The sequence below is a fragment of the Ambystoma mexicanum genome, chromosome 6p, assembly GCF_040938575.1.
Source record: "Ambystoma mexicanum isolate Mex_15411 chromosome 6p, UKY_AmexF1_1, whole genome shotgun sequence".
NCBI lineage: Eukaryota > Metazoa > Chordata > Amphibia > Caudata > Ambystomatidae > Ambystoma > Ambystoma mexicanum.
This window is the reverse complement of record NC_090935.1, coordinates 1154223878-1154247289: the sequence shown is the minus strand read 5'-3', so window position 1 is coordinate 1154247289 and position 23412 is coordinate 1154223878. Positions and strand designations below refer to the sequence as shown.

At 43.1% G+C, this 23412-nt stretch overlaps 1 protein-coding gene across 7 annotated transcripts in view; it reads right to left on the bottom strand.

Moving 5' to 3' along the window:
• LOC138510254 (tight junction protein ZO-2-like) overlaps positions 1-23412 on the bottom strand; it is a 1104514-nt gene that overhangs the window by 524156 nt on the left and 556946 nt on the right. For all 7 annotated transcript variants that reach the window (XM_069625778.1, XM_069625777.1, XM_069625773.1 and 4 more), the window contains one exon: positions 18536-18660. In XM_069625778.1, the coding sequence (XP_069481879.1) occupies positions 18536-18660 (125 nt within the window). The remainder of the gene's footprint in view (positions 1-18535; positions 18661-23412) is intronic.

The following is a 23412-nucleotide window of genomic DNA, read 5'->3' as shown; positions in this document are numbered from 1 at the left end:
CAGGCGGGCAACTGTAACATCGCAAGAATTCGCTGCCGGACTGCAGCAAGGTAAGAGCAAGATGCCGGTGAAATTAGCATATGTAATAAAAGTAATAGGGATTTTGATAATCGCCGGGTTCGTAGCTGCCTCTGTATGGCAGTACAGCTATGCTACAAATATTATTGCTGTACCCAAACCTAACACACCCCCATCCCCAGCTGCAACAGGTGTTACGTCAGGTGATATTAGCAAAATTGCGCACAAGCAGAATAGAGTACAACGCAGCACATACTCAGATAATAAAGGTATTGATAATTATATACAAGATTCAGCACACGTCTCCAATAACATATGGTATCAACACATGACCCGCATTGGTAAGCAGACAACAGAAGACAGCTGCTACGTTTGCTCATTAATACCATACGCCATGAGCGCTTCTCGAACATTTGTTGCCACAGAAATAGACGAAAAAACAGCACGGTGCATAATATACCTGGCACTGTTCCAAACGAAAGGAAGATTTCAAGGAACAGTGGTGCATATGACGTGGAAAACACGAGACTCATACCCATACCATAACAACTTCCTTAAGACTTATTTGAGTTACCACAAGAGCAGTTTACATGCTGAAGCATTTAGATACATAACAAGTGGTCCTGCAAAAGGAGAAACAAAGAAAGTAACCCTGCAGTACTTATCATGTGATTGGTACGCCACCGAAGTTCCTGGTAAATTAGGATGCTGGGAGAGACCACTGGTGACAATAACGGGGAAAGTATACTTGGACAACAAATGGGAGATAGGAGTGTTTGGCAGCAACATGGTAACAAAAGAAACTATTTCAACTATTGATGCGCACAATCACAGATGTTGGACAACTTGGATCAAATACGTGCCTATGCTCACATGGATAGAAACGGATGAAGACCCGATAACAATACTGCCGTTGACTGCGCCTAAAGTATGCAACCAACATAAAGGAGAGGTGGACGTAGGATATAACACCAATTGTGGAAGCGTGATGGAGTTACCTGAAGGGGGAGCAGGAACAGCAGTGATAATGGACCATTACTGGGCCTGTGGAGAAAAGGCATACCACACGTTGCCCCCTCTGTGGAATGGTGTATGCACGATGGTGCACGTCAATGTACCATCGCTAGTGGTAACCCAGAAGCATGTGAATGTGGCAAACTTTCCTAAAATGGATGAAGGGGACAAGAGAAATAAGAGATCTGCACCGCCTCAGGGGGAGCCAGAGAACAGGACCAATGGCAATGATACTGTCCTGAACAGACGGAAAAGACAAGGGGAACCTCTGACAGGAAATTACCTATGGGGAAGGTCGGAAACGGCACTTACTTCGATTCCGCCAGAACACAGACTATTTAGCAGAGCAGCAATGTTCTTCTCCTCAATAATACATCCAGGACTGCAGGCTTACGCGAACGCAAAATGGCTCCAGATAACTAGATGGGAACTCATGATGACCATCAATTCTACAGTAAACGGATTTAATGCAATAAAAGAAGAGCTGCGAGCAATAAGGATGGTAGCACTACAGAACAGATATGTATTGGACCTCCTCACTGCCATGGAAGGAGGAGTTTGCGCAAAGATAGGACAATCATGCTGCACATTCATTCCTGCCAATGATGCTGACAACGGTACATTGACAGAAGCAGTTTCACAACTGGCCCAGTTACACTCCAAAATGGTGGATGAAAGCAAGGGTGTGAAAAAGGATGAGAGCTGGTTTTCGCTATTATGGTCATGGATGCCATCTTGGCTGTCAGATGGACTGAAAATTATAGTTGGTTGTATTATTTTGGCTGGAGCTACACTGATCATAATAAGATTTTGGAAAGCCCGGAAGGCACGCACCACTGACGAGTTGCTTGAAATGGTCGGTATGCACCCACTGATGCCAGCAGATGACGGCCAACACACAGGCATAATAATACAAGAGAGAGAGAAATTGCGCAACCAGATCATCACCAATCATCTGGACCCACCATCGGTGAAGGTCGAGAACCCAAGAAACCCCAGGAGTTACATAGGGAAATGGGTATACTGTACTCCTGGAGGAGCCTGTGAATATATGTATTGGTCATTTGAGGATCATGTTAACCATTATGGACATCTAGGAGGAATAACTAAAGTGTGGAGAGTAAGAGGAGATAACGAAAAGGATATGTTTGTGGTCGACAAGTCGACCAGAGGGGGGACTGAAGTGGGAAAATGGAAAAACAGACTCCCCTCTTTCCCCTCTCGCGCCTGGCCTAAAGGTTCACGGCCCAAGCACCCGCCACGAGAAGAGTTTGCCCATCTACCAGACGACCAGATACCCTGGTACAGGAACATAAGGATGTGTCCATCTGCCTGCCCAGCAGCCCGCCCTGCCCATGCCGATGCCTGCGGCATGGATCAACTAGACTAAAACCTATACGTCGTTAGAGATGCCATGACGACCTAGCCAACGGATAGCACACCTGTGCCAACATACACACTGGACACTCCCGCACCAATCTACATGAAGAATATACTCAGTGCTATGACGTAGGCGACAGACATACTCACGGACGTGCATCTTTATTATTTTTCACCTAGGCTCTCAAAATGCAGAAACGCAAGACGCACCATAAACTCATCTAAAGAGCTTGCTTACGCTTCTTCTAAACCTAGGTGCCATAATGAGAATTATAACGAAGACACGATACTGGTCATAAGACAATATGAGACTATAACCTAAAGCGCCTGTGCACCAGACGGTTCCACCTATATACTAGGCCGGAGTAGGCCGCAAGCAAGAGCTCCCGTGGACGTTAACAGAACAAGAGTCAGGTTGCTGATCCTGCAGAATGAGCCTGGGGAAAGCAGACAGCCAAGGTCGTAATGTTGCAAACCCACATTCCAAAAGCAGACCATCAAGGGCACGATGTTGCAACTTCGCATGCTGTGCACCAACATTAAAGTCGCACCTGCAATTAAACCAGGCACACAGTGGAAAAACAATATTAATTGTGCAGAATTCTGCCTCAAACACGGTCCCATCCCACGTGACCAAGCCGAACCTGACGAGATGCCAAGCCCAGGAGGAAGGAGGCGTCTGGATCCCTCGTTACAAGACACAGGCAGATACACTTGAAAGGATCAATGGACATCTGCAACGATGGGAGTAGTCGGCCGTCTAGCTCACAAATAAGTCTTCACATTGTCTGCATGTACCAATAGTGAAACATTGTTGCAAATAGCAGGTACACCGAGAGCTGGGAACAGCGATGGTCCCAGGCTGGGAAGCTCACGGGCGTACCAATCAGAACATGGGGCTCTTATCACTGACGCCATTAACATCAACCAATCATTAGGAGTCTTCATGTAACAATTCTCATGTATCTAATTGTAGAGACAACCCAGATATATTACCTGACTAACCCCCAGCCACTCATATTATTCTCTATACGTATGCTATACTAACCCTACCACTCGAGCAACCAATTAAGAGTGGCGATAGGTTTTTTGTTAATCTTCTAGAGTGACGCAGGTAGCGCGTCATACTACAGTAAAAAGGGCCTGCGAGCCCCACGATTGTGTGTGTGTCAGGTCAGACGCGTATGATCCTTGACCCATCCCTGCCGTTTGTGTTTAATAAACAGCAGAGTCACATTGCTTCTTGTGCGTGTCTCATACTCTATCTCCTTTGGGATATACGGGAGGAGTTGGGGCCTCCCTGCCCGGAGGTCTGCGGACGGCCCGGCCGACCCCGGCAGAATTTCCCCCCCGACACACACATCAGATAGAACATGATCTTAAGTAAGTAATTTTCTCTTCTAATCAATACTTTACCCTCAAATATAGCTTCCTAAATTAGTACGATAATAAAAGATTGCGGGCATTGGAAATCAAGCAACTCATACCATAGATGACAAACATCTGAAATATAAAGGCTGTCTTTAACTGTCAAAGACTCTAGACTTTAATGCATGGCAAAAGTAAGCAGTAATAAACCAGTGGACACCCAACAGATGTCCAGCAAGGGAAAACCAAATGCTACTGCTAAGTGGAACACCAGCTACATTTACTCCGTGAATACTGCAAACAAAAATAGTGAGTACAAATATTCAAAACAAATCAGGAAACACTAAAACCTGGCCTCCTGGTACACCTAACGCAGCTCCATAGATATGTTTGGATCAATTGCATCAGCAGAGCCACATGTGGGTAATCAACACTAGTATTACTGTTTGATATCAGAAGAAAGCAAACTGTTTTACTTCACCCAAACTTCCAGTGATCAAGTAGATCAGGTTTACTTGACACATTGAGTACTAAATTTACACATCTCCAGAATCCACCTTGTAAACCCAACTCAGTGATCACAACACATTAGGACACATCTGCCTCCTCCCTTTTTCTGAACCATGGTCCATCTAACAGAACTGGCATGCACCCATGCTATCACAAACTATTCTTCCCTCACTGCATCCTTCCATCCTTGTGTTCGTAGCATCTGTTTCCAGCTTTCGCCGTCTGCTTAACTTCTCACTCATTTTCTTTCTTCCAGCAGACTACGGTCGGGACACCCCATGCAGAGTCATCACAGTACACTATTCCATGGACAAGCCTAGGCACACTGCTACTACAGCTGTGGTGATTTAGCACAGTATAAAAGCATATTACCATATCACATATGATGGTGCCGCTGTGCAGGCTATGTATTACATATGCTAACTAAACCATGCACATGAAAAATTAACAAGCATTTCTAAGGGATATTGAAGCCTGCACTTGGCATATGATGGCAACACCTGGGAACGTGGACTGTGCATAGCGTACCCAAAGGGGTCGTTCGGTCAGAAATGTTATTGGCCGATTTGATCAGGCATGTATTTTAGAGCATACATTGATCATTCTTAAAATAAATTCCAATGCAACTTACCTGAGTTTTTCTCACAAACACATGCGAAAAACAACAGATTGGGTACCGCCATCTTGTGTTGATCTTATCTGTTGATCCATCACCCTAAATTCCATTCCCCTCGTGGCACGAATTCAGATCACCCGCCCTTAATGCTGACACCACTAGACGCTCACGATGAGCTCCAACTATTTTAATCACGTTATTAGGCACCGTAGCCAAACATACCCCGTCATCATCAACGGCATAACGTTATCTAACGCAGAACCAGGAACATAAACACACACATCCACAACAGGCGCAAAACGATAAAAACAGTTTCTTCTGAAGAAAACAGCAATAGTCCAGAGCATAACAAGTACTTTTAATTTTGACATAACGCTGAAAAGAGGTAATTTAGTCCACAAAAACATGGTTAACATGTTCCAATAGAAGTTATAGTTAGCGAACATTGCATGGTTCTCATTTTTTGTTTAACTGTGAATGGTGATCTTATAATGTTGTTTCTGTTCATCGATCGATTAATCCCAGTATTTGCATTCTTCACTGAAAGGTATTATCTTCCATCACCGATTTCTGATCGATGCACATGGCGTTCCATTACAGAGAAGAAATGAGTAGTTTAAAAATTTCATATGCAACACTTTTACATCCACATGTTTTCAGAACCGTTAGGCTGTCATGTTGTCCTTATAACCGCACCCGCAAAAGGACAGATTGGTGTCTGGCGATCATCCCAGATAATGGTTATCACAGATGCGTTGTTGAAGATGTTCCAATTTTGGTTGAAGAAGCAGTTGACTGGTAAACTGTATCCATGGCAGGCACACATCGGTATTTCAGTACCCAATCCCACAAACAACTGATCTGCTTGTCTAATCCTTGCAAGTCTGTTAATGTAAAAACACAAGGCATGCCTTGGATCCAGCCTGTGCAATCTCTCTTCCTCTTTCCCTGGATGAGGAGGAGGGTAAAATGAAGGGAAGGTTATTTTTTGTGTGATATGGAATTATGAAACCACCTTTGGGAGGAAATTTGGCTTCCCTTATCTTTGTGAAAGATTGTATGAGGTGGTTTGCAAGATAAAGCTTGTAATTCGTTCACTTTTCTAGCAGAAGTTAAAGCCACTAGGAAGATTGTTAAGAGTGAGAAACCTTAATGGAAAGGAATGAAGAGGTTCAAATGGAGTACCCATTAGAAATTTTAAGACTACATTTAAATCCCACAAGGGAACTTGAAAAGTAGTTAGGGGAAAGACATTAGTCAATCCTTTCAGAAAATTAATGACTATGGGCAACTTGAAATATGACAGCGCAGCGAGGTAACCCTTGATTGTGCCAACTTGAAGGCCTGAATTTGCCAAAGATAGTAAGAAAGATAACACCATCGGTGTACTACATGTAAAAGAGTAAATATTCTTATCTCTAAACCAGCTGCAAAATTTGTCCCAACGGCAGCGGTACAAAGATTTAGTTGTTGGCCTAATGGCTGAAAGCAACACCTCCATTACGTCATCTGTGAGGTCCCGATCCTTGTATCTCAACCTTTCAGAAACCAAGCGTGAAGGTTGAAAGTCCTGATATCCGGATAGAGAACCTGACCTCCCTCTTGCGAGAGAAGATCCTCTATTTGTGGAAGACGAATCGGAGGACAGATGGATAGGTCTAGAAGATCCGGGTACCACGTTCTCCTGGCCCAATCCAGGGCAATTAGGATCATGGGTTTCTGGAATCTCCTCAACCTCTCCTGATCACTTGAGGAATGACTGGGACTGGAGGAAACGCGTACAGAAGTGGAAACTCCCAGTCCACCACGAATGCGTCCCCTAGAGCTCCTCTCGGGGGAAATTCCCTTGAGCAATACTGATCACACTTCTGGTTGATAATGGTGGCGAACAGATCCACCTGAGGGGTTCCCCAAAGGGTGAAGAGCTCTTGAAAGACTTCCTGAGCTAGTTCCCACTTGTAATAGACTGTGTTCTGCCTGCTCAGAGCGCCCGCCGCCGTGCTCTTCTCCCCGGGTAGGTGAACTGCCGATAGAGAAATTAATTCTTGAATTGCCCAGAACCAGAGCTGCATTGCCTCTGCACAGTGTTCGTGACCCTATGCCTCCTCTTTTGTTGAGGTAGTGCATGGCCACTGTGTTGTCAGTCATTATCAGGACGTTTTTTCCCTGTAATGATGGCAGGAAAGGTTTCAGTGCTATATATATCACACCGGATGGGTAACCCCTAAACCATGGAACTGGGGAACAACAAAGTAGCACAAAAAATCCCAAAGGGAAAAAAGGGGTTCGCATGGAAGAGTACTGTATTAGTTTGAGTACTCAATTATAAAAATAGAGGCGAGGAAGAGAAGGAAGCCCAGACATAAATATTCACATTTTCATTTTTAATTTATTACCATTGTAAAATTGCATAATATATCAACATCTAAACAACAATAAAATAGATGAATTAATTTTAGTATAAAATTCTTGTCAAATCTCATGCCTCAAAACATTCAATCGCAGTTTAGTTGCCACAATTCATAACCTTGTATTACTCAAGGTAAAGCATCGCTGTCTCATTTTTAAATTTCATTCAAAAAATGGAATTGCTGTAGAGAAAATGAATAGTTAACAATTGGATAAAGTGCTAAATGCAACCAAGTGCCAAATTGTTAACAAAGAAATAAAGTACTGAATGCAAAAAAAGTGCTAAGTGCACTTAGCACTTTTTTTGCATTCAGTACTTTATTTCTTTGTTAACAATTCATTTTCTCTACAGCAATTCCATTTTTTGAATGAAATTTAAAAATGAGACAGCGATGCTTTACCTTGAGTAATACAAGGTTATGAATTGTGGCAACTAAACTGCGATTGAATGTTTTGAGGCATGAGATTTGACAAGAATTTTATACTAAAATTAATTCATCTATTTTATTGTTGTTTAGATGTTGATATATTATGCAATTTTACAATGGTAATAAATTAAAAATGAAAATGTGAATATTTATGTCTGGGCTTCCTTCTCTTCCTCGCCTCTATTTTTATAATTGAGTACTCAAACTAATACAGTACTCTTCCATGCGAACCCCTTTTTTCCCTTAAGGTTTCAGTGCTAGCCTGATTGCTCTCAGCTCTAATAGGTTGATGTGTAGTCTGGACTCCGATGGAGACCAACGACCGCTGATGGTCAAGTCATTGGCATGGGCTCCCCACCCCGTGAGTGAAACGTCTGATTACTGTTATCTCCGGCCATGGTTGCCAAAACTGATCTCCTTTCAAGATGTTCACCAGACAGGCCCACCACTGAAGGTCTTGCGCTACTCTGTCCGGGATTTGTAGGAGATCTGACATTCTTCCTGAGAATTGTGACCACTGGGTTCTTAGCTCCCACTATAGATATCTCATTCTCAGGTGAGCCTCTGGCACTAGAAAAATGCAGGATGCCATGAGGCCGAGCAACCTCAAAAAGTTGAAGGCTGGTAGACGCTGGGCATTTTGAAATCTGGTGACCATCTGTAGAATATCTTGAGCCCTCACTTCTGGTGGCAAGGCTTTTTCCAGGGATGTGTCCAGGACTGCTCCAATGAATTGGAGTTTCTGTGATGGTATCATCTGTGACTTCTTTAAGATGAGGGAGAAGCCCAGTTTGTGGAGGGAGTGGCAAACAATCTAGATGAACCGGAGCTTGTTCCGGGGACACTGCTCTGATCAACCAGTCGTCCAGGTAGGGGTGGACATGAATCCCTTCCCTCCTCAGATTTGCTGCCACAACCGCCATTAGCTTGGTGAAGAACCTCGGGCGGAGGTCAGCCCAAATGGTAGAACCCGAAATTGATAGTGAGAGCTGCCAATGGCGAACCTCAGGTACTTCCTGTGCTTGTGATGGATTGGCACATGAAAGTAAGCATCCTAAAGGTCCATAGATACCAACCAATCCTGAAACTGGAGGGCCTGAAGGATCTGAGAAAGGGTTACCATCTTGAACTTGTCCTTTCTGAGGAATTTGTTCAATTCTCGCAAGTCCAAGATGGGTCTCAATCCTCCGTCCTTCTTTGGCATTAGAAAGTAGGGGGAATACCAACCCTTGTTCCTCTCTGCTACGGGTACCGGTTCTATGGCACCTTTCTCTAGCAGGTCTGAAATCTCCTGCATAAAGAGCAGGTCTGGAAACTTCAAAGAGTTGTTCCCCAGTGGATGAGTCGGAGGAGTGTGTAGGCAAGGCAGGCAATAACCGTGGGCAACTGTTTTCAATGCCCAAGCATCTGACGTAATAGCCTGCCATTCCGCCAGATGCTGAGTTAACCTGCCTCCTACTGGTGTTTTGTGTGGGGAGAGCTCAGAGGGGTTTAGAAGCGGCTGACGCAGATATTGAGGGTAAAGAAGCACCTGCTAATGCGGACTTGGTACCTTTGACCCGTCCACCACGGGTAAATCGGCTTTGGCCCCTTTGAGCTGGCTGCCCTCTGACTTTTACGAATGCGGAGTAAAAACGAAAGGGCTTCCCCCTCCAGGACGTACCTGTGGGGCGATTAGGAGTTTGACGAATTGCAGCCCCAAGGGATTATGCTGCCGCCTTTGATGTTTGTAATTTCTCCAGACTCATCAGCTTTCTTGCCAAATAGTGAGGTACCATCAAAGGGCATATTCAGAAGCCTGGCTTGTACTTCAGGAGGAAAAAACAGATGTCCGCAACCACGCAAATCTGCAGATTGTGGTACTCGCCGCCATGGCTCTGCTGATGCTGTCAGCAGAGTCGAGACCTGTTTGGAGGGACTCGCACATCGCACCCTTCCCATCCTTGATGATATTCAAGAATGCGTCTCGTTCCTCCACTTCTGGGAGACGGTCAGCCGCCGATGAAGCACACTCCCAAAGGGTGTGACTGAATCTCACTAGCGTGCAAGTGGCGTTAATAGACTTTAGTGCCATGCTGCATGCTGAAAAGATCTTTTTAGACATGGCATCAAATCTTTTGTCGTCTCTATCTTGTGGTATAGTGGGTATGCAGATTTACTACTTGATGACGTTGCAGCCTGCACTACACTAAACTCTCTGGGGTTGGATGTTTACTTAAGTAAAAAGGGTCTGAGGCAGACACTTCGCAGAGAGCTTTTTATTTACTGCAGGGATAACCTCTGGTGTTTCCCAATTTTCAGTTACTTTTCTCTGCAATGCTGCATGAAAAGGAACTATAGGGTCTTATTGAGGCCCTTTATCTAATATATCTGTAAGATCATCTTGTTGGAAAGAGGGTGCAGGTGTTGTCCACCCCATAAACTCCATAATTCTTGCCATAAGGGCTCTGTAAGACATTTCTGCATGCTCTCCAGGGTCTGGTCTGGCAAATTCCGCCTCTGGAGAGGTATCTATGCCATTGGAATCTTGTAAATATTCTTGAAGATCTCTTAATCTAACTCCTTCAGATATTAGCTCCTCTGGAATAGGAACTCTTGTAGTCTGTAAACCAAAAGGTCTCATTATCAGAGTCCACTCCTTCCTCATAGATGGAGGATAAAGCTCTCAAGTAGTCAGAGCGTGGATAAGGGGTAAAACCCATTTCAAGAGAAGAGGGTGCCAAATTGGTAGACACTGCTTGGGATAGAGTTGTAGTTGCCGATGTAGACTTCATAGGTCTCGACAAATCTACAAACAGCGTTTAAAAACTCAAAAATGGCTTCGATGTTGTCGAGAGAATCGGAATTCTACTCTGTGTCGTCGATATTGTCAACGCCAATTTTCGACACCTTAGACGGGACCTTCGACACCTCTAGTGCCGATGGTGCAGTTGGGGCCTGAGGCTTCGAGGACCTCTCTTTCATCGGGGTCGACGACGGTGTCGACAACCGCATAGATGACACAGACTTGTGCGTTGAAGGCACCATAGACGATGGCGTTGATGAGGCAGTTTTATATGAATTCTTGTCTTTACTCGAGGGTTTGTGACGTTCTCGTGGGTTTGTTTGCCGGGTTCGACGACTCAGTGGGCTTTTTTTTTTCCGGGTCTTTCACCCGGGGTATCACCTCTAGGGATCTCCGAGGGGGACAAGGCTGCGTTCTCAAAGACCCTAAGCATTTTTTGGCGAAATTGCTCCCACTTAGCTGGAGAGATTTGTTCAGTGGGGCAGGGGACCCTTTCTATGGAATTAGAGGATGAAGAGGAAGGAGATCTATGATGCCTCTTAGAATGTCTCGATCTAGATGAGTGGTGAGAACCACTTCGAGATCTCGAGCGGGAATGTTTCTTTTGATGAGGAGACTAATGTCTCGACTCAGCCGAGGACAATTTCAAAGGGGTAGAAGATTTAACGGTCTTACCTTTTTCCATCTTCCCCCTACGCTCCTTGAAGGCTTTCGCCGTCATGGACATACAGTCCTCACATTCCGAACACTGGTGCTCTGATCCCAGGCACCACAAACAGATAATGACATTTTTTCCACAATCTCGAAAAATTTTGAAGCCGGATCGTGGCGTCGATGTAGCGGATGAAGATGCCATCGTAGGATGAAGATTTCCGAAGTTTTTTGAAGAGTTTACTGAAGAACCGAGCGTTGCGTCTCAGAGGCTTACGAAGCGCGGAAAAACAGAACTGAGCAACAGACGCTTTGCGAGTCTATTTATACCTATGGTGACGTTGGCGCTGATACAGAGGCCTTCGAGGGAAACCGACTTGAGGGATGTCGACGCGCAGCGCCCTCGACTGTGACGGATTTTTCCGAGGCCAGCAAGCTGGAAGTGGATTTATCAAAGATAAGGAATACGTGGGAGGACACAATCCATTCGAAAGAGGGGTATTAGTAATGTTAAAAACAACATTTTATTTAGATCCTGAAACTTTAGAATAACTATTTATAGTAGATATTAAATGTTGAATGGATGAGGCAGGTTCAGACAGGTAGATTAAAATATCATCGGAGTAGGCAGAATGTTTAATTTCTATACTATTAATGGAAATACCTTTAGTATCCAAATTCATTCTAATGTTTTGAAGAAGAGGTTCTAAGGCAAGATTAGATCATAAGGGAGAAAGAGGAAAGCTTTGACGAGTTCCTCTTTCTATTCGAAATGAGGAGGACATAGAGTTATTGATAAGGATACGTGTGGAAGGTGAAGAGTAAAGAAGTTTGATCAGATTAATGAAATAAGAAGGAAGACCTTGCCCTGTTAATGAATGGAACATGAAAGACCAGGAGAAGCGATCAAATGCTTTTTCAGCATCAAGGGTAAGGAGGGCAGTTGGTTCATTAGAGTTATGGGAATTTGCAAGAGTGGTAAAAAGCAATCTGGAATTAGAAGTGGCGAGGTAACCTTTGATAAAACCAGATTGATCTGGATGTATACGTTTGGGGAGGAATAATTCTAGTCGTTTTGCAAGAATTTTTGGGTAAATCTTGGAGTCTGATTTGATGAGAGAAATAGGTCAGTAGTTTTTAATAATTGAGGTGTCTGTCGGGTTTAATGAAGAGTATAAGTAGGACTTCTCCAAAAGATCCAGGGCTTTTACCAATTTCTATAAAGTAGGAATGTTATTCTAGAAGTTTGTGAGCAATGCAATCAATGAAAATTGTATAAAAGTCAGAAGTAAATCCATCTGGGCCAGAGGCTTTGTTGGGATTAAGATCAATTATGGCTTATTGTCTTTCAGTAAGCGATATAGGTGTAACAAGCGGGAAGAAATCCATCGATTCAGATGGATCAACGTTTTTGTTTTCTACAACAAAAAAAAAGTTGATATCATCGGTGTTAATGGACGAATCAGAAGTATATAAATTGGAGTAGAAATCAAGGAAGGCGTTATTTGGGTCTTCCGGGTTAATCTACCCTCAGGGGATATTATATGTGTCATATGAGATTTTTCTTTCGTTTTAAGATAAGAAGCTAGTATTTTGCCCGCTTTGTTAGATCCATTGTGTTTTTTGGTTTTGTATCCAAGGATAGAATTAGCTGCTTTATCAGTGCTGATTTTATTGAATTCAATGCGTTTAATTATAAGGTTTTTCAAAATGTTAGGATCTGTGTTTGCATAATAAGATTGTTCAAAATGTCTTATTGATGTTAACAGGGTATTTTGAGTGTGTTCAGATTTCCTTTTTTTGATGGCGACATATTGGATTATAAAGCCACGGAGTGAAGCTTTAAAAGCATCGCAATTATTGTGCATAGATGTGCATTCGGGGTTATTATTAAAGAAAAATTCTTTAATAAAGGTGTTGGTTTTAACTATAAAAGTTTTATCTTTAAGAAGGAATGAGCTGAATCTCCACCTAGGTGAGAATTTATTGGAGGATGTCCATTCAATAGTAGTGAGTACTGGAGCATGATCAGAGATCATTATGGGGCCAATTTCAGAATGTAATATACAAGGGGTTAAGGAGGAGTTAACAAAAATACAATCTAATCTGGAAAAAGATTGGAGAGCAGTAGAATGTAAAGACCTTAGTGTCTGGGTGGCAGAAGCGCCATGAATCAATTAGGTTCACATGTTTTAATAGGTTTATGAAGCTATTACGAGATTTGGAGTTGGTAAAGCTCGAGAAGGATTTATGATCCAGTGCAAAATCAAAAATCGGGTTCATATCACCACAAAATATGAGTGTCATAATTTTTTGGAGAGAGTTTTATAAGAAAATTAGACCAAAATAAAGGGTTGGAAGTGTTCGGACCATAAATATTAATAATGGTAACAGGTATACTATTGATGTATGCTTCAACAATAATCCATTGACCCTCTAGATCTTTATCTTCACTAATAAGTGAAAAATGTAATGTTCATCAAAATAGACACCCCATCTTTTTTATCCAAGGCATTTGAAAAAAGTGTGTGGCTAATCCAAGGAGCATTGATTTTAAGATTTTCATTGTCAGAACTAAGATGGGTTTCTTGAAGACATATCATTTCACGGTTCTGTTTGGTCAGTTGGGTAATCTTACTGCGTTTAATGTGATGACCTAATCCCTTTACATTCCCCGTGAGAAGTTAACTGACATTGGAGAAAATTATACAAATATTGATAAAAATACAATGGAATGAAAATACGTAGTAAACATTAGTATGTAACCAAGCATAAACTTTCAATTTTTGAGAAGCAGATGGAGTAAGAATTACTGAGTAGAATCAGGAGCATGCGTACATGGGGAGATACATAAGGGAGAGAAGACAACAACAGAAATAAAGAACCTAGGTATGTATAAGATGAATAAAGAGTGATATATGTGAATAAGAAATAACAAAAGGGTAGATATGAGGTTAATTGGAGAATAAGCAATCGAGAAACTCATAGGGGTGTCAAAGTGCAGAAATGGAATAAGCATAGCTAAGAGGTAAGAAACAAGTAGAGATTAGCAAAGTAAATTAAGGAGGTTTGAGTATGCTGTATATTCAGTATGATTATGAAGAGTCAGATTGATTGATCATACAATAAGAATGGTATGACGTAATCTAGATTTAAAGTTGATTAAGTTTGCATAGTTGGGAGGGAGGAATCAATAGATTTGATGGGAGATCTTGATTTGTCTCTAAGATGAGTTGAGGTGGATGGGATATCTAATGGAATTGAAGAAGGTGATCTGCTGCGTTTAGGAGTATATTTGACGTGTTGATTCTTGGGCATTTTGAAACCTGTGCAGACAGTTGAAAATCCGGTGTAGAAGAAATGGTTGCAGGATTCAAAGAATAAGTATCCATTGGTTTTGATTGTAGAGCTTGAAGTAAGATATGAGGTTAATTTGGTTCTGTGAATTTTTTAGTGGGACCATCAGGGATGGTAATGATCATTCTTGCTGGGTCTAGCAGACCATATCTGATATTGAGGGACTTTAAGAAACGTCTCATATCCAAGAATCTTTTCCTTTTAGCTTGGGTGACTTTGGAAAAATCTGGGGAGATGAAGATTCTGTTATTCTGGAAAAGCATAGGATAATTTTTTCTACCCGCTAGAAGACTTTGGCGTGCTTGCTGGTGTCACAGGAAACAAGCAATAAAAGGTCTTGGTGAAGAGTTATTGCTGGGGAAACGAGGTCTTATCCTGTGGGCACGTTGTAATTCTAACGGTGGTGAAAAGGTGATTTAGTGGGTGGAAGAAATCCAGTTGGTTAAAAAATGTATAGGGTCATCTCCTTCTGCTTTTTCAGGAATACCATAAAAATGAAGATTGTTTCTGCGATTGCTGTCTTCCAGTTCCGTAACTTCATATTGTAGTTGTAAGAGTTGTGTTTGCATGTTTTCTAGGCCTTCCACTCTGTCTTCTACAGTGCTAACTCTTTCTTCAGCTTCATCAAGTCTGCCCGAGAAAGCCTTAATGTCATTTTCAAAGCCTTTGAGATCTTCCTGTATGGAGGAGGAACGGATATCCAGCGTGGAAAGAGGAGCAAATATTACTAAGTTCCCATAGGATTTTCTCCATACAAACATTGAATGAAGTATTGTTAGAAGACGACTTGTTTTTTGTAGGATCAGCCATGTTAAGATATATTTTACCAGAAGTTGGAGTGTCCAATTAGATCCAATCGCATATTATGGAGGAAATTGGTAGTTCTTATTTTGCTGTGTCAAATAGATTTAAGAGATACAATTCAGGTTGACCAGATTGGGATGTAGAATAAGCTAGGTCAGAAAAGGTTAATTGATAACAGATCAATTGGCACCCAGGGTGAGTTAGGATGTTAGGAAATCAAACAGGATCTAATAATAGAATTCTAAAATGTATACAACTCGAATTGTAAAGTCACTTATAAAATCAGAGCAATTCACTGTTTGAAAAAAGTGACTATTAGTCATTAAATCAGAGAAAATCCATTAGCTGATCTCCAAATGTATTAAAAGTTGTTTAAAATGTTTAACTCTGTATCACGAGAGTTAAAAAGTGCTAAACGGTCATTTGTAATATGTATTCCCCTGTTAGCAGCCTGTGTGGTGAGAAAACAGAGGGACCCTGTTGCGAACGGATTACCTCGTTCACGTGGTCCGAGTCAGCTGACTAGAAGTGTGGGGCACTTCCTTACGTGAGGCCACCGCTGCAGGCCCCGTCAACCTTCCAGCTGACAGGTTTCATGCGCCTTGCTAGCACGGACCGTTGGGCCGTGGGAAGACTGCCTGGAAGCTGTTGAAAAGCGTCGCTGCAGAGCACAATGATGAGTTAGTGTTGTAATTGTGTTTAACAGCAGCAATTATAGTTTTGTTACCAGCGCAGTTGTCTACGGCTCTTTGAGGGGCATCAGCATCATTACGGAGTCATACGCGCAACAACACTGCAAATGAGGAGTCTAAAAGCAGAACGGCATTCTTGTAAAGTTCCGTAGCCAAATAACATATTGGGTGTATCATCAGGTGAGATTTTCCAGTAAATATTGACTGGGAGCATACTTGGCAATCTGAAGAGTCTCCTCGGTTCTCGTAGCTCTCCAGCTATGCAGCCATCCCCGTCGCTGCTCGGCCACGCCCTTTTATAGGGGGATTTGATTGTCTTGATTATGAATCCTTCTCTGAATAGGTTATTTCCCTTGCTGATTCAGTGGAGGCAACAAAGGGCCCAAAATGTTGCTCTACCAGTTTTGGAATCCGAAGAAAGTGTAGCTTTACACATGCTGCTCCACTGCAGATGCAAGTGTCTCATGCCTGCCAGCAGGCACGGCCATGTGTAATCCGTATAGTTGCTGGGTAAGCATGAGGTGCTAGGGAAAGAAGGGAGGTAGCGCTATCTTGGCCTGTGGTCCTTCACGAAGGTGGCTCATTCTGATGCTTGGGCTTTACCTCTAATGCAGCGGTCTAAAACCTTTGGCTCGCAAATTTTTTTCGGCAACTCCCATTAGGTCTAGTGAGCATATACAACGGTGAAGACTCATAGGAGTTGTAGTCTAGAGAGTCTGGAGAACCACTTGTTACAGGCTTCGTTTTTCTACCTAGGTTAGGATATCTAACTGTACCGCCACTCCATCGAATATGCATGTGTCTCCCACACTTGCATGAGGTGGTGGCCATGAACATGACTGATGGGTGTAATGGCCACCCGCGTTCAGATTTATACAGTGGGTGGTGGAGTTACAGAGGTCATCTCCCCTCCCTCGAGTTAGTTGTAGTGCAGCTCCTAGGAAGATCTAGTTTAGGTATTTTCACCCAAATGCTACACTACAGACTGCCGTAAGGAAGCAGGTTACCCATGGAAGGGCTCTGGAGAATCCTTTCATGTACCACTTCAGGGTCACACTTCATGCAAAGTATAGGCATCCCCAGTCCCCCAAAGTGCAAATGTTTGGTAAGACCCTGTGACTGCATCACAACAGATAAGACTTTGAACGGTGCAGTATGGTTGACTAAAAATCCAAACAATTTTGTGAAATTGAAACAGACTGCCCCCAAGCTCCCTGTTGTATTAGAGGAGTTGGCCGCAACCAGCCCAGAAGCTACAGATGAGATTTCCAAACAGTAAACCTTTAATCCACTATGAGATATTTGGACAAGACAGACAGCAAATAAGATTGTAAAATGTTCTCCTGAGCACTAGATAACATTTTCTAAAATGCTAATTCTGCCTGGAAATTGATATAAATCAAAAAGGTAGTAACTGGAAGTCCAGGGACCTACTAATGTTTGAAAAACTAAAGAAGGAAACGTAAGTGTGCCAATATATTAGCAAATATGACAGATTTCACTGCAGGCAATTAAGGCACTGGATCACAAAAAGCATAAATGGCAACGTACACCTTAAAACTTTCATTAAATTACAAAGGCTCTCTTGATCTCTCTCACAACCATTAAGATCAACATGATGAAGTACACGTATGTATAACTAATTGGGAAACATTTAACTAATTCAATTCCATTTGGCAACTGGCATTATGTTCAGCAAAGAGAGCATGGATGTCTTGTGGTATTTAAATGTTTTCCTCGGGTGGTATATGACAACCAACAGATACATGGTTATTTTGCAAGATGGGAAGGTGAGATATCTGGGTGCATGACTCATGTCTGCTGGGAATATCCACTTTAAAGTATAAACAGGACGTATCCCCATGTTTTAACAGATTATAGGCCTTCAACTACAATAAGGCCTGTATGTAATACTTTCCCCCTTCATCTCGTACAGGACGCAAACTCCACACCCTACAGCAGGCAACCAACTGGTGCCATAAAACCAGCATTACAAATGCCAAAGGGGATCTTGCGCCTAACAGCATCTCGAGACCCCAATAACAGGTGGGGCTTCTGAAGATTCCATGGCACAGCTGCTCCAGTGATGGATCAGGCAATGGGAGCAAGCTACAACGTGGCTGCTTCTGCTCCCTCTATCAAACGATGAGTATACTCTGCTGAGGAGGCAGCTGGTTTAGTAATCTGATATAAAGGAAATCAAGCTAAAAGGTGGCAAAGTGGGTCCCTGAGAAGCCATCTGACATCCCCCCCTCACAAGTGGGTACTAGGGCAGAATGGGAGGATTCCATTTTGACAATTTGAGAACTAATTAGGAATGAGGGAAAGGATTACAGGACGGTTATCTGGATTAGCAAGCCAGCGGCACAGTCCTCTTCCACTGCATTAAAAGCAGCAGAGGTTGAATTTTCACAGAGACTACAAAGCAGGAAATGTATAGTATACATAGTGACTAATCCCCTATATAAAACAATATGATGGAAGAAACACTGCAGGTACTTACAGAAGTAATCCATCTGCTGGGCCACCGGGCAACACATCCGAAATGACAATCGATGTTTCACCGTTTTCAAAATGGGGGTTATCCCTTCCTCCAGAAACTGCAATCCCAAATCCCTTTTTGGAATCCTAAACACAAAAATGATGCACAATTAAAAACATTACTTTGCACACAAAGCACTGTTAGGCAGAAACCTGTGCAGTTCCCTCTGGGACCACTGCAAAAGATTTAAGACTACAGGTGTTTGGCAGTAAACCCACTTGGTAGCAGTCTGTACCACACAGATTCACTTGGTAGCTGTGGCTGAGCAGTCAGACTTCCCTCAAGAAGAGTTAGGCAGTATGCAAAGTATACACAATAGGCACTCAGATACAATAGCACAAGCAAACACTGACCAGAGCTTTGGTATCAAGGTATATGATTATTTATTTAAAAACACACTTATTGAAACACTTCAGCACTATTATTGTAAATCACTCTCAGCACAGTTAATATTATATATACATCCCTTATTCCTTATCAGACAGGTCTTAGGTAACACCACTTATTTCCAGACAGAGGTGAGTGCTTAACTATAGATGGCACTCCAATAAGTTAACGAAAAAGGGAGGGAAAAAGGCAGAATATATGAAACTACACCACACTAATCTTTAGGAACTCTGAAGCAAGGCAGGAAAGTCAAAAGTTACTTGTGAGCCAAAGTCCATTGGCCGGGCCCACTCTTGGAGAGAGCAGGGCACAAATGCACCCAAGATCACACAATGACAACAGGCTTAAAAAGTCTTGCAGGGAGTTCAGAAAGGTTTTAGTTAGGCTCAGAAAAGTTTAGCCAGGGTGTCCCAGGCTAACCCAGGTTCGAAAGCCGGGGGCTAAATCTACCCCGTACAGTCGGTTGCAAGGGAAGCCAGGCGGAACACGGTACCTTATGTGGAAAGGATCCTCCAGCGGGGGCAGTTGTTCCTGGCAGCGGGTGCAAGTCGCGGCATCGTCCAGAGGAAGAGAAGATCTCGACGTGGAGGAAAGATGAAGGTCGTTGCACTGCCAGGGAAGAAACCAGCCGCAGAGTTTTCCGGTTAAAGGTACTACCCTTTGATTCGCGGTAGTGGTAAAACGTGGTATCCCGGTTGCCGGGGTGCTTGACACAGGCAAGGCGGCCACGAGATGCTCCAGGAAGCGAAAAAGGAAGCAGACTGGTTATCCCCACCAGTCGAAGGAAGAAGACTCTCCGGGCTGGAGATCTCCTCTGTCATTGGGAAAAGTGGTGAGACGGTCCAGCAGGGCTCCACCGGCGGTGTCGTCGTAGCAGGTCGGCTCAGCTTCTCCCTCGTCGGATTCTTAGGTCCTTTGGCGACTTCTAAAGTTCCAGTCCCCAAAGCCCTGCTTTCATGCAGAAAACCCCCCATTCACTCAGCCTAGCTGTCACTCAAACATGCTAAGTGGTGAGCCGGGGCCAATCAGGACGGAGTGCGACTTGAGTTGTCTAGGCAACTCAGTCCAGGGTGCCTAAATCCCCCTCCACCCCTCCTAAGTACCCCAGACAGAGTGGCACCACTTTGGAGGCTTCTGTGGAGAAGCCCGCCAAAAGTGGAACAAAGGGCTCAACTTGGGTTGGAGTCACAGAAGCGAACATAAACGCCATTTTAGAACCGAGTTCTGGCAAAAAAATACCAACTGGAGAATTAATATTAAATAAATAAACCGGCGGTATGTTCGAGGCTATAGGAATTAAATAATTAAAGTTGGTAGCCTCGAACAATGGGAAATCCCATAGAGATATATTTGCGGTCGAATATAAAAAGTAGTATCCACTGCCACCAGCCAAAACTCGATCAGGGGGGACGGAGACGTGCCCCCTCGACTAACAGACCCCAATCGAATTGCCCCGGTCAGTACGTCCACAGTATGATGGTTTGTACTGGTTCTGTTCAGAATTTGAGACTAGTAAAGTCAATGGTGACTTTACATGCCCTGGGAGACAGTAGTCAGTCCCAGGGTATGGAGTCTATATTGGGGGGTCACTATGACACCCCTGTGTTACTGCACTGAGGGTGCTGTGTAACACACATCACAAAAACACATGAAGCCCTATGGAGTAAAATACCCCATAGCCCATTAAACACATCTAGAGTCAAAGAAACACACTCAAATCATGCCCAAGAGTGATGGTAAAAGAGTCTCACTCTTGGCAGGAGAAAAAAATAAACCCCAAAAATCCAGCAAAGCTGCTGGGGGACTCACTAGGTTAGGAAATTCAGCCTAAACAGAGAATTCTCCCTAACAAGCACAAAAGAGTTAGAGAGTATAGTACGTTTCCTGTGCAAAGACATCAGACATTAGTTCAAATAGAATGATTGTTTTGTTGACACAAATAAAAGTACAGTGTTGCATGCCACATGTATAAAAGTGTTTTCTTAACAATCACCAATGGGCATTCCATGCACACAGACACTTTCTCAATGATTGACATGAACGAGAATAATCCAGTACACTATTAACAAGATGGGCTAGTAACATCAGGGGAAAGTTAGAAGAGCTTGGTTGCATGGAATCAGACCAAGGATCGAACCGCATGACAGTTAAAAGGAAGCTAATGGAACTTGACTGGATACGTACCTTGGAGAAAGCGGCTGCGTGTAAATTCACCAGAGAACTGCCAGAAAACAATAAAAAGTTAAACCAACTCCGAGCCTACTTGCTAAAGTTCCCAGATAAAAAACAGAAAAATCTTGATGAGAATGCAAATTAACCTGATCCACACTAATGAGATCAACGCAATCTGCTGCAAGTAAGAAAGAAACACCTGCAGATTCTGATCCTCCGAGGACGAAGTGGAAAGTATTAAGCATCTATTGATCTAGTGCCCCAGGCTGATTAAGGAGCGGGAAAAATACCTAAAGCCACCAACGGTAAAATTCAGAACAATTGACGAAGTGTCTTGTTGGGTCGCCCTGAGCAGTGGAGAAAAGACAGCTTGGGTCATTGCTGCAGTCTCTTTTATACGTAAAATCTTTCCATCGTGAGGGACATACAAGTACGCATTACTTACTAACAGCGAACTAGAAATAAGAAACCAAAAGAAACCAAGACTTAAAGGGGCGTGGAATTCGCAATCCAACTTGATGTAATTTGGGAAAGGATATGGAACCAAGATGCCCAAGACGACAAGAAAATCATTGGTTGGAATCAGGAACATTATCTGATTGGAAACATTTGTTTTTAAAAATTGTAAACCAATTAAATCAAATAAAACACATTTTTAAAAAAGAGACAAATATTAATGGGCTGGCTAATGCACCCATAACAGTGTTGTGCAAAATCCACTGGCATGGAGTAAATAACAAAAAAAGGGGGTTTGACACCTTAGTGCAGTGCAAATGAAAATGCAAAAAGAAGATTCCTCAACTACTTTGGACATAAGAAACCAATTCTGTGATTCAGAAATCGCAGCACCTGCTGTGAATTCCCTGAACTCCACATCCTGACATGTGGGGGTAGCAGCCCTCCAGGGATAGGGTTGGTTGCTACCAAATGTGCCTCCCTGATGTCGGCCATGCCGGGTTCCCATAAGCCTGCTGCCCTCCATGAGATGCAGTATTGCCTAATCGTGGAATAATGGAACAGAGAAAGTGGATTAACTACGTGTTCCAGAAGACATGTGGGAGCATCCAAGTAAGACCACATCTTGGAACCATGACAGAATCACTAAGTCATGGGGATCCCACATAGTGATGGTGGAACTGGTGTGTGAACAAGCAATTAACTGCAAACCAAACCACAAACTCAGTTTGTTCAGCACCTCCTTGAAGTCTCAGGAGCCAAAAAGATCCGACAAGGTAGTCACGGGGCAGAAACAGGCAACCTTGCATTCCTGGCCAAAGCACTTTCAAGACTATTAAGACTACATCTACCTGTAAAACCTCACTGAAGCCTGTTAAAAACAATCGGGTATAACAACTAGTTACCAATCGCATTACAAAGCCAATAACAATCTCATAATGGGGAGTAGCTGGAATATGAGGAATAACTAATCAGAAACCCTAGTTCCAACACCCAGGGGGAATAGACTATGGAAGTACAAGGCGATTGTCAAGCCCCTCTCAGGGAACTATAAAGGGAGCAGGGAAGGCCTGGAGAAGGAGAGGATCCCATTGAAGGCATCTGTGCTTGCATTAGCTCCTTTGCTCTAATGGAAAACATGAAGGCGGAAAAACCTAGAAAGGGGAGAGCCTGGCGGAACCCTAGAACAATCTGGCAGAGACTACAGAGCTACAGGCTGAAATCTCTGTTCAAGGGAAGCCCTGGGAGAAAAGCCAAGACCAAGGAATGGAATCTATATTTACCCCAACATGAGGAAACTGAAGTTCTGCAAGCCTAGGACTTTCACCAGCAACACTAAGGAAGAGGGGGGAGAGACTGGCCCCTGGCAGAAGTGCATTAAAGTAATGGATGCCGGTCAAGTAGCCTGATGAGGGGGGAGACCCACCACAACAGTGGAATGAAGAAAAGGCCTGAAGGGATTGGCTTATCAAGAACAAGGTTTTGTGTGGTTCTATTGTACACATATTGAGCTCTTTGAGTTTATATATCAGGGCGTCCCAACCTGTGAAAAAGGACTTCTTAAAATTAGGGACACTGATAAGGGGCTTTGCCCCCCACCTCCATATTTATCAGTTTGTTTAGTTATCCTGACCCTCACTTGGTTTACTCCTATAACTTCTGTTGTAAAATAGACCTACTAGTAAAACATAGGCATTAGACAAAACAGATCATTTATACAATAATGGTTAATAAAATGATAGCTGGAATACACTGTCTTGTGTCTCACTGCTCACCCTAACACAACACTCCCCAAAAAGATGTTTTGTTTTCTTTAGAAGAAG